General features: G+C 53.2%; 1 protein-coding gene across 2 annotated transcripts in view; it reads left to right on the top strand.

Moving 5' to 3' along the window:
- Nucleotides 1-1,061: 1,061 nt before the first annotated feature.
- The window catches only part of TRIM25 (tripartite motif containing 25), a 664,486-nt gene continuing 648,565 nt past the window's right edge, over nt 1,062-16,982 (top strand). Inside the window, exons 1-8 of one of the 2 annotated variants that reach the window (XM_081805259.1) lie at nt 1,062-1,748; nt 5,621-5,716; nt 8,456-8,689; nt 11,912-12,083; nt 13,865-13,930; nt 16,184-16,210; nt 16,553-16,636; nt 16,718-16,936. In XM_081805259.1, coding sequence (XP_081661385.1) covers nt 1,146-1,748; nt 5,621-5,716; nt 8,456-8,689; nt 11,912-12,083; nt 13,865-13,930; nt 16,184-16,210; nt 16,553-16,636; nt 16,718-16,824 — 1,389 coding nt within the window. In that variant the 5' untranslated portion in view covers nt 1,062-1,145 and the 3' untranslated portion in view covers nt 16,825-16,936. Of the gene's footprint in view, nt 1,749-5,620; nt 5,717-8,455; nt 8,690-11,911; nt 12,084-13,864; nt 13,931-16,183; nt 16,211-16,552; nt 16,637-16,717; nt 16,937-16,982 lie in introns of those variants that run through there. The other variant, XM_081805260.1, reaches the window with a different exon arrangement.

Here is a 16,982-nt window from a genome sequence, read left to right as displayed (position 1 = left end):
CTGCTTCTCCCTCTGACCCTCTTCCCTCTCTTGCTATCTGTCTCTCATTCTCTCTCTCTCAAATAAATAAATAAAATCTTCAAAACAAAACAAAGTATGTGATCCTCATCTGTAAAATGGACATAATAAATTCTGTCTTCTAGCCTTTGTAAGGATAAGAGATAAGGTATGTGACTTGTCTTGCACAGAGTAGGTGCCCCATAAACGGTAGCTTTTACTTTTAGCAGTTTAAGACATTTATTTTTTTTTCTTATTTTTGCTGCTCACCCTGTCGAGTGCAAACTCTGGCTAACTCTTCCCAAAACCCTACCTCTCTTTTCTGTCCCCCATCCCCTCTCTTGAATACTTCTCCCCCTCCTGTACACCCACTTTCCCCACACCCAGGCCAGGGGAACAGAGCTGAACGAATGAAAGGAAATAAATCTAAATAAACGATTTTGAGAAAAACATTTGTTTCAAAATTATTGTGTGTGAGTGAGAGAAAACCTTTGTTAAAACTGGGATATCTGCAAACCCCAGTAAAGTAGAACTGGAAAAAACAAAACAAAACTGCATGTTCTATTGGTTGGTATGGAAAGAAACGGCGAGCTTTTTGAGTGTGGGCCCAGGGGCTCCGGCCTTCAAGGACCATACCCCGATGTGCCAGAGCCCAGCCAGGAGGGGAGGAGGGAAGCGTCTAAAAAGGGGGCGGCTGGTCTTTAAGGCCAGCGCGGATCGACAGTCTCGCCGGCGGGCGCGCACCGGGCCGCGCGGGTCTGGGTGAGTTCGCCGCAGGAAGGCACTGGGCGCGCCGGGGCAGAAGCGCCACCGGGCCGGGGTTCTCCACCTGCCGCGCAGGTTTCCTCCTCCGCCGGGGCCGGGGGGGAGCAGAAACCGCTGCGGCTCGGGGGCACAAACTGAGGCCCCGAGCCCGGCGCCCGCGCCCACCCGGCGGGGCCGACCCGCTCCGCGCGCGCCACGACGCCCCGCGCCCCGGGACCCCCCCGGCGGCCCGGCCGGGCCCGCCCCGCCCCACGTGACTTCCTGCAGGGCCGCGGGGCCCGCCCCGCCCGCCGCTCAGTTTCGTTTCCTCGCGGGCCTCAGGCGGTCGTTCGTCTTCCGCGGCCGCCGTCCGCGCGCGTCCCTTCCCGTCCCGCAGGAGCGCCATGGCGGAGCTGGTCCCCCTGGCCGAGGAGCTGTCGTGCTCCATCTGCCTGGAGCCCTTCAAGGTGCCGGTCACCACCCCGTGCGGCCACAACTTCTGCGGCTCGTGCCTGGACGAGACGTGGGCCGTCCAGGGCCCGCCGTATCTGTGTCCGCAGTGCCGCGCCGTCTACCACGCGCGGCCGCAGCTGCGCAAGAACACGGTGCTGTGCGCGGTGGTGGAGCAGTTCCTGCAGGCCGAGCAGGCCCGGGCGGCGCCCCCGCCCCCCGACGGCTGGAAGCCGCCCGCCCGCGCCGCCGCGCCCAGCCCGGCGGGCCCGGTGGCCTGCGACCACTGCCTGAAGGAGCCCGCCGTCAAGACGTGCCTGGTGTGCATGGCCTCCTTCTGCCAGGAGCACCTGCAGCCGCACTTCGACAGCCCCGCCTTCCGGGACCACCAGCTGCAGGCCCCAGTCCGGGACCTGATGCGCCGCAAGTGCCCCCAGCACAACCGGCTGCGGGACTTTTTCTGCCCCCAGCATGATGAGTGCATCTGCCACATCTGCCTGGTGGAGCACAAGGCCTGCTCGCCTGCGTCCCTGAGCCAGGCCAGCGCCGACCTGGAGGTAGGTGGTGGCGGGCGAGGGCACGGGCACTGGGGGGCAGTCTGGGCTGGGGGGTGCGGAGGGAGCCGCCGTGGGCATCGTGGCCCACCGCGGACCACCTGGGGTAGGAGGGTGGGCCTTGCTGGGCCTGAGAGCCGGGGCAGGGGCGTCCCCGATGTCCGAATAGAAAGGGGCAAGGAGAACATCTAGTCCTCCTCTGTCATCCGTGGTCCACCCTCTTCCCCCACTGAAGACAGACGAAGTTGCCTGCCTTGAGCCTCGTACTTGTCTGATGGTGTTTAGTCGAGGGTTTTCGGCGTCAGATAGGAGCCCTGGAGGTTACCTCTGTTCCCTCATTAAATCTGGGCAGCATCCAAGAGGTGGATATAATTAGGTCCATTTTACAGTTGAGGAAATGGAGGTCCAGAGAAGTTAATTTAGCCTCAGCTAACCCAGTAGGTGGTTAAGCAGGCATTGGGACCCCGGCTGGTTCGACTCTACAGTTTGCTGCTTTTCCCCATGACCAGCCTGATATCCGAGTTCATGGAGCATGGGACATTCCAGGAGGCTTGAGGTCATGTGAGCAAAAACTTTTGGTGAGCCAGAGTTCTAGTGACCAGGGAGGATTGTTATGAGCAGAAGGGTGGGCAGAGTGCCAGATAGGTCTGGCTACTACCCGCAGGCAGAACCAAAGTCTTGCGCCATAGTGACTTCCGCCCTGGCTGTGCGACTTCGAGCACAGCATTTGGCCCCGGGGCCCGAGTCTTCATCAGTAAATCGAGGCGGTGGGACCAGGTGGCTCCCTAAGGGGCCTTCCAGGTCTCTGATGATGTTAGTGGTTTGGGGGATCATAACTTCCCTCGCGGACTCAAGGCAGAGGCTGAAAAGGTGTAGTGGGACCACCTTTTTTATATCAGCCTGAGCTCCAGAGTGTGGCCAGATTGCCTTTAATTCTCGAGGCCCTGTCGTGGAGAGCAAGGACTGTTCTGTTGTCGGAGGAGATAGGAGGCCTGGCTGAGGTTTGCGGCAGCACCAGGACCAGGGTGCAGGCCTTGCTCCTGAGCAGCCATAGCCCTTCCCGGGCCCCGTCTGCTTCTCCATCTGAGCTGGGTCCCTCAGGACTTCTTCCCTGAGTCTCAGAGGCCAGACCTCAAGGCAGTGTCTGAGAGTTGACCCCTGAGGCACAACCATGTCAGGCGCGGTCACCTGCGTCTCCACTTGCCTCCCTAAAGAACCTGCCAAGCCTTTCGGGCCAGAACATGGCTCCGTGTCAGCTGTGGTTTATTTATGCCAAGTCACTGCAATTCGCCAAGCCTCAGCTGCCTCATCTGTAAAATGGGATTCATAGCATTTCCTCCTGATCTGCAAGGGTGGTCAGGAGGCTCCGGGGCGATGAGCTTGGATGAGGTGGGAAGTGCTTCATAGGCAGGTCCCTGCGTCAGATGGCTGGTTGGCTCTGACCTCGGCCTGGGTGTTGAGACCTAGGTTTGAATTCTGACTCTGCTTCCTCGCTGGGTGAGTGCTAAGCACTGCAGGTGTAATTTCTGAGCAGCTGGGGTAGGAGAGAGCTTGCTGGGGCGGAGGTGTCAGGCTGCCCATATCTTCTTTGCCTCGGGGTGCTTGGGCCTGTCCCTGAGGACCGGGCGGCTGGCTCCCGTCAAAAGGCTCTTCTAGAAGTTCTTATCCATGGAGGCAGAAGGCAAGTAGGGGCCGGAGAGTTCTTCTCAGCCTGGCCTGGAGCTACACCTGGCTCCCAGCCTGGGGCCTGGAGCTGGAGTCTGCACCCAGCGTACTTGTTTGTTGTACACGCTGGGCTTTGTAATCCTTGTAACAGGCCTGACCTTGCCACCTCCCTGGTCCCCACCATTGTCCTGGCTTGCCAAGTCCTTCGATCAGCCTCCCTTTCTAGCCCCGCTGCCCCTCCGTACTGGGACAGAGCCAGCCGTATCTGGGCAGTGCCCCGGCCTTGGGTGGCTGCCTTGTCTTGGCCAGTGGTGCGGGGTGGACTCGGGACTCCGGTGCCTCCCACGTCCTCATGGAGGACTCAAGTCCCCAATCTGTGAACAGATCCTCAGAACTTCAAAAAGTTCTCTACCCTCAATGAGGGGATTGTTGCCTCTCTTGAAGTCCCTGGGCCACTTTCCTTTGTCTGGAGCCACATAGGTCCCTCTCTCTGCCGTCAGGGGACTGTCATATATACATTTCATTAATGGTGGATAAAACTTTCCAAAACACAGAGTTTTGGGGTGCACTGCTGAGCGCGGCTGTTGGAGATGGAACCCAGTGCCCGGGTGTTCTGAGTTCTCTTCCAGCTCCGAGGCCTGTGAGTCCAGATCTGCCTTGGCCTGGCCTTCTGCCTTTGGCCCACAGTTTATCTTGGCCACTTTTAAGAGGCCAGGTTGAAGGGCATTGTCACAGAGGTTGAATATGAAACATCACCAGTAACTTGGGGTTTCAGGGTCAAGCTAGTGTGACCTTGATCTCTGCTTCCATTCCCTTATATGTGACTGTCACTGGGTTGTTCAAATTCAGATTCAAGGTCAAGTTTAGACCTGATATCTCTAGTGGAGTGGGAGAGGCAGGGAAGTGGAGGGGGCAGGCTGGAGGGTGTTGAGCCAGCTGGTTAGGGGAAGTAAATGTTTTTTCCTAGACATTTCCTGTGTACTCAGTGCTTTAATTATAACACCGGGACCTTGTAACACCAGTTAACAGTGATGTGACTGTTCTTCGATGTCCTTATTTATAAAGGACAGGTAACTCCCACCTTATATAGTGTTGTTCTTCGCTTTAAGTAAGTTAACACCTGTGAAGCCTGGCTTGCAGTGCATATATAAGAAACACTAACTGCTATTATTCTGGTGCTGGGTTTTTTTTCCCTCCCCATTTCTGTGGCCCAGCATTTCACCTGAGCAGGGAGGGAGGACACTCCCGATATTGATTCTGAAAATTTATAGAAATGCTAAGAGGCCTTGGATGGTATTAACCTCCTTCGTGTGTAATTGGCCTTGGTTCCTGGAGGTTGCTAGGGACTTAGCAATTCTGAGTCACTTTAATTCAGTTTCAGGGATTGAGCTGTTGGGGGGCTGGGCTACCGCTTGTTCATCCTTATTCCTAGCGTGTAGCCTGTGGAGGTCCCCACCCGGGGGGCCAAAGGAGCCTTGGACTCTCTTGTCCCCCTACTTCCCCGAGGTTGACAGTGACTCTTCCAGCTGTCTTCTGGAATCGGCAGATGGTTCTGGGAGAGCAACCCCAGAGGCCAGGCTTACCTCTCTGGATTGCCTTCTCCCAGATCTTGGCTGTCATCCTTCCCTGCTTAGTTAGCTCTCCATTGTCGTGAAGCAGATTCTTCTTCCCAGCAGTTTGCTTGTGCGGTTGTTTGCAGGGGGAGGGCTGACTTGGAACGACCTCATTTGCCATCACTGAAGCAACCCCTCCAGCTCGTTCTCGGCCCCCTTGCTGGCCGCCTGGCCTCTGTTTCATCGTCTGTAAAATGGGGGCTAATGAAGAAGCTCCTAATCCTACAAGCTGACCTTTGGTTTGTCCTTACTAAAATCCAGGCACTGTGCTGACTTCTCACGTTGCTACTGGCCCTGGGAGGTGGGAACATCTGTATCTCTTTCTTGGCCGAGGACACAGGTGACAGGTGCTCGGACAGCTGGGAACAGGGGCTGGTACCCTAGTTGGTCTGTCTCCAAATCCTATGCTTGTAACTTCTTTCTTGTACTGTTGCTCTAGAAGTTTGAAGGGAGGCAATAAATAGGCGAATGCTTCAAAAACTACAGGCAGGCAAGACTCGGGGTCGCAGAAGCACCTATGGGATAGATTCCAGGGCCAGTCCCTGGTGTTGGGGGCTGGGCTGAGGTGAGTTCTCATGCTGGTTGTTTCCTCTGCAGACCAAGCTGAAGCATAAGCTGACTGTCATCTACAGCCAGATCAACGGTGCCTCGAGGGCGCTTGAGGAGGTGAGAGCCAGGCAGCAGGATGTGCGGGTGAGTGACCGGGCTCTCCACTGCCAGCTCGGCCCTGGGCTCCGGTTGGCTTCACGCACGGTGTCGGGAATAGATATCCACCTTGCAAGACATCCAGAAAGCTATGTCCCCAGGAAAGATCCTTTGTAGACGTAAACTGAAGACAATGCATAAGCCCTGACCTTGGTGTGGGGAGGACAGGGGCAATCATTAAAAATTAGGGCTATAAAGTAGTAATAGAGGGGCGCCTGGTTGGCTCAGTTGGTAGAGCATGTGACTCTTGATCTTGGGGTTGTGAGTTCGAGCTCCACGTTGGGCGTAGAGCTTACTTAAAGAAAAAAAAAAGATCGTGAGGAAAAAAGTACTGACATAAAAAGTGGTTATGATTTAAATGGGAGAAAAACAGGAAGCAGAAGTGTATACACACTAGAGTCCATCTATTTATAAAAAGCAAGTGTGTTAGTTTTCTAGGGCTGTCGTAACCAGTTACCACCAACTCAGCTTACTGGGACAGAAGTGTGTTCGCTCACAGTTCTGGAGGCCAGAAGTTCAGAATCAAAGACAGGGCCACACTTCCTGGTTCTAGGGAAGAATCCTTCCTTGCCTCTTCCAGCTTCCGGTGGCTCAGGCGTTCCTAGGCTTGTGGCTGGTGTCACTCTAGCCCCGGCCTCTGTCTTCACAGCCTCTCTGTCTTTTCTTCTGTCCTTAATAAGGACATTTGTCATTGGATTTAGGGCCCACGTGGGTAATCCAGGTTAACTTCATCTCAAGATTCCTACCTTAATTACATCTGCAAAGAGTTTTTTTTTTTTTTTTAAAGATTTTATTTATTTATTTGACAGAGACACAGCGAGAGAGGGGACACAAGCAGGGGGAGTGGGAGAGGGAGAAGCAGGCTTCCCGCTGAGCAGGAAGCCCGATGCAGGACTTGATCCCAGGACCCTGGGACCATGACCTGAGCCGAAGGCAGACGCTTAACGACTGAGCCACCCAGGAGCCCCATCTGCAAAGACTTTTGCTAAGTAATGCAACCTTTGCGGGTTCTGGAATCTGGACATATCTTTGGGCGGGGGGAAGGCATCATTCAGCCCATTACAGAAAGTGTAGGAAAAAAGACTGAAAAAGATTGGAAGTATAGTAACAGGATAGTAGTACAAGCATTGGAGTGGTAGAATTAGAGATTTTTTGGGGGTCTAGTTTTTATAAGTTTTATAAGGTTTTTGATATTATAAATAAAAGAATGTATATATATTTTAAGTTTATTTATTTAAATAATCTCTATACCCCACGTGGGCCTCGAACTCATGACCCCAAGATCAAGAGTTGCATGCTCTTCTGACTGAGCCAGCTGGGCGCCCCTAAAGGAATATACTGAAAGAAGATTTTTATGTAGAAAGAAGATTTGAGGGTGCCTGGGTGGCTCAGTCGGTTAAGTGACTGCCTTCGGCTCAGGTCATGATCCTGGAGTCCCGGGATCGAGTCCCGCATCGGGCTCCCTGCTCGGCGGGGAGTCTGCTTCTCCCTCTGACCCTCCTCTCTCTCATGCTCTCTGTCTCTCATTCTCTCTCTCTCTCAAATAAATAAATAAAATCTTTAAAAAAAAAAAAATGAAAGAAGATTTGAGTTTTAAATATCCTGCTCTCGAGCTGTAGGGTCTGGTTTTATTGTGGTATCTGTGGTGTAATTAGATGAGTTCTGAGAATACCAGCTCTGTTACATAATAGCCTGTGATAATTCCCTCCTGTGGGCAGATCTCTGAGCCTCGGTTTTCCCAGCTGCACAATGGAGTCACAACGTTTTCCCGACGGTGGCTGTGCGGCTTAGATGAGGGCACCTACGGGAATGTACATGTACTGGTTGGAGGGGGCGGGCTAAACTGCTAACAGAGATTACCCCCCGACCTCCGCACCTCCTGCCCCGCCAAATTCAGAGGCTTAAATAAAATAGAAGTTTCTTTTGCTCCCTTTGGCAGTTCAGTGCCAGATACGAGCTGCCCAGACTAGCGGGGTGTCTCTGCTCCATGTGATCATTCAGGATTCAGAGACTTTTCTTATTACCCGACTACTGCAGGCGGTTTCTCACCTCTGGTTGAAGCTGGGTTGCCATGACGTCTTTGTTCTAGCCTGCAGAAGAGGGGACGGGGAAGATGAACGTTCTGCTCATGCTGCACCGGGAGCACCTTAGTCCCGTGGCCAAGTCTAGCTGCAGGGGTGGCTGGGGAGGTAGCCTGTGGTGGGGCGGCCATGTGCCCTGGCAAACTCCAGGGGTGTTCTCTTACCGAGAGGAAGCCATTCTCTTTGTTCCTAAGCTTTATATAAAGAGCATCACGCCCTACTCTTCTTCTGCACATTGTTTTTTCCCCTTGGGGAAATTTGTCCATGCGTTGCCCCAGTTCATTAATTTTCATTACTATTTAATATTCTATCCTATGAATAATTTGCAGATTTGTGTCTTATTGATAGACATTTGGTTGTTCCCGGGGGTTCTGCTAATTCAAACAATGCTGCTTAGGAGCATTCTTGTGTCTATCTCTGGGGCAGGTATCTTGAGTGTTTTTCTAGAGGATGTTCCCCGGATTGGGTAGGAGCACCTTGAGATTCAGTAGACTTTGCCAAATTCCCATCCAAAGCAGTTGTGCCCATTTTTCCCGCCGCGAAGTACAGGTAAGAGTCTGGTGCTCCACATCTCACCGGCACTTGGTACCACAGCCTTAACTTTCTTGCCTCTCTGACGGATGCGCCTGTGTTTTGGCCCTGTTAGGAGGCTACAAATCGGAAGATGGAGCAGCTTAGACAGGAATACATGGAAATCAAGGTGCTCATTGATGCCGCAGAGGCCACCTCCACACGGAAGATAAAGGAAGAGGAGAAGAGGGTCAATACCAAGTTTGACAACATTTACCAGATCCTTCTCAAGAAGAAGAGTGAGATCCAGGCTCTGAAGGAGGAAGTTGAACTTGCCCTGACCAAGGGGGACGAGTTTGAGTTTCTGGAGGTAGGTCTCGACGAAGACATGGTCGAATGCACTTTCTGTCTGCCCACATGCCGTTGACGACACGTGCAGTGAGGCCACCGGGAGACGGGGCTGTACGAGGTCCCCGGGAGCTGCCCCGAGATACTCGCTATGTCCGTTTTCTGTGCCCTGGGACACCTTACCACAAACCTACTGGTTTGGAAGAGCATTTATTTGCTATCTCACACTTTCCGTGGCTCAGGGGTCGGGGCATGGCTTAGGGGCTTGCCGGCTGAGGATTGGCTGCGCTGCATTCCTTTTGGAGCTGCGGGTTGTCTTCCAAGCTCCTGTGGTTGTTGGCGGACTTCAGTTCCCGTGGTGCAGCCCGAGGGCCCCCTTTCTCGCTGGCTGTTGGCTGAGGTCTGCTCTCGGTTCCCAGAAGCTGCTGCAGTTCCTTGGCATGTGGCCCTCTCTCGGCTTGCCAGGTACTTCTTCAAAGCCAGTGGAGAATTTCTCCCTCCAGGAAAGCCTGGTCCCTTTTTTTTTCTGCTTAGATTACTTAGATTATTAGTCTCTCTCTCCTTTTTTAAAAATTTTAATTAAGTAGGCTCCATGCCCAACATGGGGCTTGAACTCATGACCCTGATATCAAGAGTCACATGCTCTACCAACTGAGCCAGCCAGGCACCCCTCTTTTTTTTTTTAACATTTTAATTCCAGTATCTAGTTAACATACATTGTTATATTAGTTTCCCCATGTACACCAGATTCAACAATTCTGTACCTTACTCAGTGTTCATCATGATAAGTGTGGTCTTAATCCCCATCACCTAGTTCCCCCATCCCACCACGCCCCGCCCCTCTGGTAACCACCAGTTTGTTCTCTAGAGTCTGCTTGGCTCTCTCTCTCTCTCTCTTTTTCCCCTTTGCTCGTTTGTTTTGTTTGTTAAATTGCCACAAATGAGTGAAATCATGTGGTATTTGTGTTTCTCTGACTGACTTATTTCACTTAGCATTCTACTCTCCAGATCCGTGCATGTTGCAGATGGCAAGATTTCATTCTTTCTTATAAGCCTGGTCCCTTTTAATGGCTCCTATCTGGTTAAGTCAGGCCCACCAGGATACTCACCTTCCTGATGAACTCAAAACCAACAGATTTGGGATCTTCATTACATCTGCAATATTCCTTCAGTTTTTCCATATAAGGCAACTGAATCACAGGAGTGCTGTCCTAGCACATTCACTGTCCTGCCCATACTCAGGGGGAGGAGATTATACAGGGTGTGCACCCCTGGGCCAGGTGGGCATCCTGGGGGCCATCTTAGAATGTTGCCTGCTGCAAACGCCTCCACCCCCTTCCTTCCATCCCTCCTCCCCATGGACCCTGGAAGTGTCTCTGAAGGCCCTGGGTGACCAGGCCCTGTCTTTGCCAGCACCCTCCTCTCTTGCCACCCACGCCCTGCCCATGCCCCATGCTGTAACCACAGCAGAGCACTCACCATTCCCCAGACACCCTGGGCATTGGATGGGAACACCGTGGCTGACCTGCTCTGCCTGGTAGATCTTCTCCTTTCTCCGGGCTCACTCCAGCTTCCCCCCATCTTCCTCAGATCCCGTTATTCTGCCATTACTGGTGATTGAGGAGCTCACATGTCCTCTGCTGTCGCACCCAGCGGCGCCGTTTTACATGCGCTTGTTGTTGGCTGTGTTCAGGCCGCCCGCTCCCTTATTACCTCCCCCTTCTCCTGGCATGCAGCCCGTGTTCCCGTGAGCCCCATCGATGGGGCAACAACAGCTCAGAGGACCAGGTTCCTTGTGTAGGTCCTGGGGAGAGTACAGGAGTGACTGGGAACCTTCTCTTCTCCCTGAATGGACTTCTTTCCATGCCTGGGCTGGGCACCCCTGACTTTCATCTCAGTGTTCCTTCCTGTTTGTTGGAGTAACTGCCTAGAGCTTTCTTTTTTTTTTTTTTTTTAAAGTATTTTTATTTATTTTTGTGAGAGAGGGAGAGAGAGCGTGCACATGAGTGTGGGGGGAGGGGCAGAGGGAGAAGCAGGCTTCCCACGGAGCAGGGAGCCTGATGCGGGGCTCGATCCCAGGACCCTGGGATCATGACCTGCGCCAAAGGCAGACGCTTAACTGACTGGGCCACCCAGGCGCCCGCTGCCTAGAGTTTTCTTTCTTTTCTTTTTTTTTTTTTTTAAAGATTTTATTTATTTATTTGAGAGAGAGAGAATGAGAGACAGAGCATGAGAGGGAGGAGGGTCAGAGGGAGAAGCAGACTCCCTGCCGAGCAGGGAGCCCGATGCGGGACTCAATCCTGTGACTCCAGGATCATGACCTGAGCCGAAGGCAGTCGCTTAACCAACTGAGCCACCCAGGCGCCCTGCCTAGAGTTTTCTGAGAAGGATTCTGAGTCCTTACCTGGGGCCTCTTGATGCTGTATGACCCGATTTTATCTCAAAGTGTGGGACCCTCTGTCAGTTTCTTCCTTTTCACTGGATGTGCCCTGGCTGAACCCTTTGTGCCTTGAGGCATCCCTGTCCAGTTTTAGAACGTGTGTTCAGAGCTGTTCCTGGAGGGCTGGAGATGGTCCTGGGTTTCCTGTGCTTGGCCAGTCACAGGGGGAGGAGTAGAAGAGCATTATCCACGGGGGTCAGGAGATTTGTGTCCCAACTTTGTCCTTGCCACTGGTTGGCAGAGTTCCTGGCAGGATGCTTGTTGTTTCCTTTTTCTTTTCTTTCTTTCTTTTTTTTTTTTAAAGATTTTATTTATTTATTTGACAGAGATAGCGAGAGAAGGAACACAAGCTCGGGGAGAGGGAGAGGGAGAAGCAGGTTTCCTGCCGAGCAGGGAGCCCGATGCGTGGCTCAATCCCAGGACCCTGGGATCATGACCTGAGCCGAAGGCAGACGCTTAACGACTGAGCCACCTAGGTGCCCCTTCTTTCTTTTCTTTCTTTGCTTCCTTTCCTTTCCTTTCCCTTTCCTTTTTCCCCTCCCCTCCCCCTCCCCTTTCCCCTTTCCTTCTCACGTGTTATTTCTTGACTTCAGTTTCTCCCTTGGTAGGTGAGTGGCCTCTGAGGGCCCTTCCAGATCCAGAGAGCTGTGACTGAAAGTGTCACGTTAGCTCCCAGCAATCTCTGGCCTGTGATCGGACTGAGCATCCGTGAGCACAGGGAAGCTCCTCCTGGGGTTCATGAGGCCTGAGCCCGGGCCCTGGCTTCCGTGGAGCTGCCTGAACTAACACTCTGGCTTGTTTCAGAAAGGGATAAAACTGCAAGGTGTCTCCACAAAGCCAGTCTACGTCCCCAAGGTGGAGCTGAATCAGGAGCTGATAAAGAGTGTCTCTCAGGGCACCTCAGACCTCAAAGACGAGCTGAAGCGGTATATCAGGCAGGCCCAGGACAAGAAGCCCGAGGAACCCACTGGCTCAGGTAGCCATTAGCAAACCCCGAGCTCCCCTACTGGGACCCCTAAAATGGGAGGGGTCCCCCCATTGGGGGTGGGGGGAGGGTCTTGATCCAGAACACTGGGGCTTGAGTTGCAGGGGTCCAGACATATCTGCCCTCCATCTGGGAGGTCACGGGGAAACCTCCTAAGTCGTAGCCATCCTTCCGAAAACATTTCTGGGCACCTTGATGCTAACGACGGGACTTTCTGGACTTGTGTGTGATCTTGAGGCTGGCTCAGGTGGCTTCTGAATAGACTCCCCACCAAATTATCAGTGTAGTTGGTGGGGAATGGCTAGTTTTGGGGTCAGAGAAACCTGGCATTCTTCTCTGACACCCTCTTTCCTTCCCCCCTGTATCCAATCCATGACCAGATTTTAGTTCTTAAATTTCTCCTGACTCAGTCCACCGCCCCCCCGCCAGCCATCACCTGCCTGCTTTCTGTTGCCCCCACCTGTGGCAGCTTTCTAGCTAGTCCTTCTGCATCCACTCCTGCTGCAGCCAGAGAGAGCTTTTCAGAGTGTGAATCTGATCTCCTGGGACCTTCTTCCCTCACCCTGTTCAGAGAATTTCCATTGCTTTCAGATTTCAGACCACGCTCTTGCCACTGTTCTACAAGCCCCTGCCTGGTCAGGCCTTGTCCGTTTCACCAGCCTTGAAGCGCCTCCTCCTCCCACACATCTTTCTGCATGCAGCTCTCACATATGCTAAGCTTCCTGCCACAGGGCCTTTGTATGTGCCCTTCCCACTGACCAAAAGGCTCAGACTCCACCATCCTTACCAGTTCACTCCTCTCACCCTTCAGAGATCAGTTGAAACATTGTATTTCTCAGCAAACTTCCCCTGTCACCACCACTCCCACTCCTCAGACTAGGTCCCAGGATCCTTATCATCCCTTGGGAGCCTTTGCGTATCTGTCATTTTGTTCTTCCCCCACTAGATTGCAGTCTCTGTGAGGGCAGGGGCTCGGTCTGTTTTTCATCCAACACTCTCCCCAGTGCCTAGCACAGAGCATGGCACATAGTGAATCTTACCGTGTAACCCTGGGGGTAGGGCTTGAATCTCAGCTGGGCGAGCTGAGTGTCCTTGCAGAAGGGCCTCTGGAACAGGCGTGGCATGCTCTGTGTAGAGGGTACAGCTGTAGACGAATTGGCCATGCGTATTTGTTTTCCTGCTACATCAGTGATTGCTGGTCTGGGGAAGGGTGATGGAAAAACTGGAGGGTGAGGAACGAGGCCTCTTGGCCTCATCGCCACAAGCAAAGGGCTCGTCCCTTCCTGTTGACACCGGAAGAAGCGGAACCTCAGAGAGGCTTTAGAGGTCATGGAGCGGGGCACTGGCAGAGAAAACATTGACCCCGGCTACATTTTTTTTTTTTTTAAAGATTTTTATTTATTTATTGAGAAAGATAGTGATAGAGAGCATGAGAGGGGGAGAGTCAGAGGGAGAAGCAGACTCCCTGCTGAGCAGGGAGCCCGATGCGGGACTCGATCCCCGGACTCCAGGATCATGACCTGAGCCGAAGGCAGCCGCTTAACCAACTGAGCCACCCAGGCGCCCCGACCCCGGCTACATTTTAAGAGAAAAGAGGGACACACCAAACTCGTCTTTTTGTCTCCTTGTTTCTAGCTCCTGTAAAGGATTGGGTAGGGAAAGTCCGTGGAAATCACCTTTGTAGACCCTCTCTCCGCCTGCCCCTGGCAAAGCTGGCCCCTGGGGTTGCTTTGGAAGAGCTGCATAAAGTAACCCCTTCTTCTTTGGCACAGGGAACCCCGGAGAGCATGGCCCAGCATCTACGCCCAAACCCACACACTTTGCAAAAAAGTTCCCGAGTAAGTAACCTTGCTGCTGTTCCTGGGGCTCTTGCCAGCCCGTCCCAAATGGCCGTGGTTGGGGGGAGGGGGGCAAGTACCTCTACAGACGAGTCTGGCCACAGTGCCACCGAGTGGAGGCTGGAGGGGCTGCCGCAGGGCTCCCCTGGGGTGCTTGGCAGGACCTTCCCTTCAGCACGGGTTGTGCGGCCGGCCTGGGCCAGCAAGGTTACCAACACCCGCTTGTCTTGAGAAATACTTGCTGACACCCAAGTTTTGGCACTTGGGCAGAGCGCCCCCTGGAGGAGCGGCTCAGAGCTGTTCCGTCTTGAGTCATCCTGTGCTTCTGTCCGAGCACTTCCCGACCTCCTTCCCATGATTGTCCTTCTCTTACCACCACCCCCAGCCACTGAAGACAGTGTTTTCCTAATTGCCCCACCTGTGAAATTTTAATACTACGCATATGCAGTATTTCTCTATAGATCATGCTTTCATACATGTAAAGAGTAAGATTTTTTCACCCTCTTCCACCAAGAATCCATTTTTGCCCCCTTGAGTGGGGCATGCCACCCACACGGTGAGAAGGCATATGCTGTTGAGGTGGGGGTCAGGGAGACGAATGGTCCTCAGTTTCCTCATCTGTCAAACTTGGACCATAACGACGATGACCTCATGGGATTCTTATGAGTGAGGTTTCCACGGGACACTGATCATTGTGAAGCTCCTTAAAGCCCATAAATATGCCCTTGACCTGTGGCTGTTATCACTTCTCTGAAAAGTCAGCGTGCCCCGAGGAGTGCTGCCCCTGGGGGTTGTGGGAACTCTGGGTCCATGCTATTGTTGCTTGGTTTTAGAGTCTAGGCTGTCTTTGGCAGACAGATGTGTGGTATTGGTCTCCAAACGGAGTAGAGAGCCAGGAGCCAGAGTGCCTGGTGTGGATGGAGCAGGGAGCCCCCAGCCAGCCGGCAGATGTGGAAGGGCCCCTGGTGTGACCAGGGAAGGGAAAAATTGGTGAACAAGCACTATGCACCTGTCCTCCAATCACACTTCCCCGAAAGCATCCTCACCGCCGGCCCAGATCACAAGTGCGGCTCTTAGCCCAAGTGAGCTGCGGATGGTGGGAAGGAGTGGACCAGTCACAGTGCAGATGAGACTCAGAATGGCTGTGAGGACCAGGGAGGGGGCCCGTGCCCTAGGCCGGCGGCACAGCCTGGGGTCCTCCCAAGTGGCTGGTCCTGTGTGAGTGGGCAGGTGAGGAGGAGATGGGGCCAGAGTGAAGACAGCGTCTGGACATAGGACTCGGAAGTGGGAGGAATGGGGAGCAAGGGGGTCATGTGGGGCTGAATGGGGGCTGGTGGGGAAGTAGAGGATGATAGGAGAGCAGGGTTTGTCTGCGGGCAGGGATAAGATCCACAACACCCCTTTTCATTCCGGTGGTGGGGAAGGTGGTGGAGGGAACCCGAAATCTTCTAGCTCACGTAGACTTGAGCATGTTTCAGACTCACCAGGGGTGTATAAAACACAGGTCGCTGGGCCCCACCCCTGGACTGTCAGAGTCAGCAGGGTCTTGGGTGGGATCCAAGAGTTTGCATTTCCTACAGATTCCCCAGCAATGCTGATGCTGCTGGTTGGAGACTCATTGCTTTAGGTAAACTCAGTTTTCATAGGCACACACTCCAGATAGTTTTTAAAGACTATTGTGATACTCAGCAAGCACAGTTTTTTGCTGACTCCCTTTTTGTTTTTTGTACTTTTTCTTTTATAGAGATATAATTTACCTATAGTAAAATGTGCAGATCTTAAATGTGCAGTTAGATTAATTTTGACAAGCGTGTATGTGTGTGTTACCAAATCAAGTTAAAGAATTACCCCAGAAAATTCTTTCATGCTCCTCATTATCAGTCCCAACCCCCAAAACCACTGATGCAGGTTTCTGTCACCATAGATTCATTTGCTTGTTTCCAGGGACAACATCCTTGCTTTATTTGTATGGGTCACATTCATGCAAATTATTATTATGGTGGTTTTTAAGAAATATTTATTTATTTGAGAGAGAGAGAGTGAGAGAGTGCAAGAGCATGAGCAGGGGGAGGGGCAGAGGGAGCCAGAGAAGCAGTCTCCCCGCTGAGCAGGGAGCCCAGTCCCAGGACCCTGAGATCATGACCTGAGCCGAGGGCAGACGCTTAACCAAGGCACCCAGGTGCCCCTATTATGGTGTTTTGAAAGTGTCATCATGCTGTGCTTCATCTTAATTCTGAAAATTTTCTTTTTCAGAAGAAGAAAAGAGACCCAAGAAACCTCGTAAGTTATGCATCTGTGCCCCCGTTTGTTTCTTGAGATTGGCCAGGTGTGGAACTAAATGCTGGTAGCAGAGCCTGGCCTCTCTGGTCGGGGTTCTGTGATGGGGCCCGAGTTCTGTGCTTATGTTCTGTCGTGGCAGGCGGGCCTGAGGTTGGGGGTGAGCGCGAGTGCATGGAGTGAGACGGATAAGGAGCGTAGCCCTGTCTGGACTCAGCTATATCCTTCCGGCTGTCCAGGGGTGTGTTTGCAGAAGTAGCGTTTGCAGATCAGTGTGGAAGGGACGATAGGCCATCTGGTCACTGTGTCATGGGTCCAGTTCATGTTTCTCCTCCTTATCGCCAGCCCCTGCCTCTGCCTCAGCCACCAAGATGCCCACCTTTGGAGCCCCGGAAGAGTTACTGGAACTAAAGCAGTCCAGCCTGGAGAGTGAGTTATTGTGGGCAGGGGGCAGTGTGGGGTGTCCACTCTGAGTTTGTGCTGAAAACGGCTCTCTGTGTCCTCTCCCAGGTGTAGGCAAAGCCACCACCGCGCAGCTGAATGCGGCGGCCCTCAAGGCCAAGGTGCTGGAGACCTTCTTAGCCAAGTCCAGGCCCGAGCTCCTGGAGTGTGAGTAGCGTCGGCTCTGGGGAGCGGCCCCACTGGCTCTTGGGCTCTCCTGTGCAGCTCTGCTCACGGCTTCGCCCTCGCCTCTGTCTGGAGGTCCAGCTCGGCTCCCCTTCCCCTTGTGCGCCACCGGCCTGTCCTGCACTTGGCCACAGCCCTCCTCACTCCC

This window comes from Leptonychotes weddellii, chromosome 15 (genome assembly GCF_054177405.1).
Source record: "Leptonychotes weddellii isolate Sample4059 chromosome 15, ASM5417740v2, whole genome shotgun sequence".
NCBI classification, from domain to species: Eukaryota; Metazoa; Chordata; class Mammalia; order Carnivora; family Phocidae; genus Leptonychotes; species Leptonychotes weddellii.
Note: the sequence above shows the minus strand (reverse complement) of the source record. Positions and strands in the feature narration are given on the sequence as shown.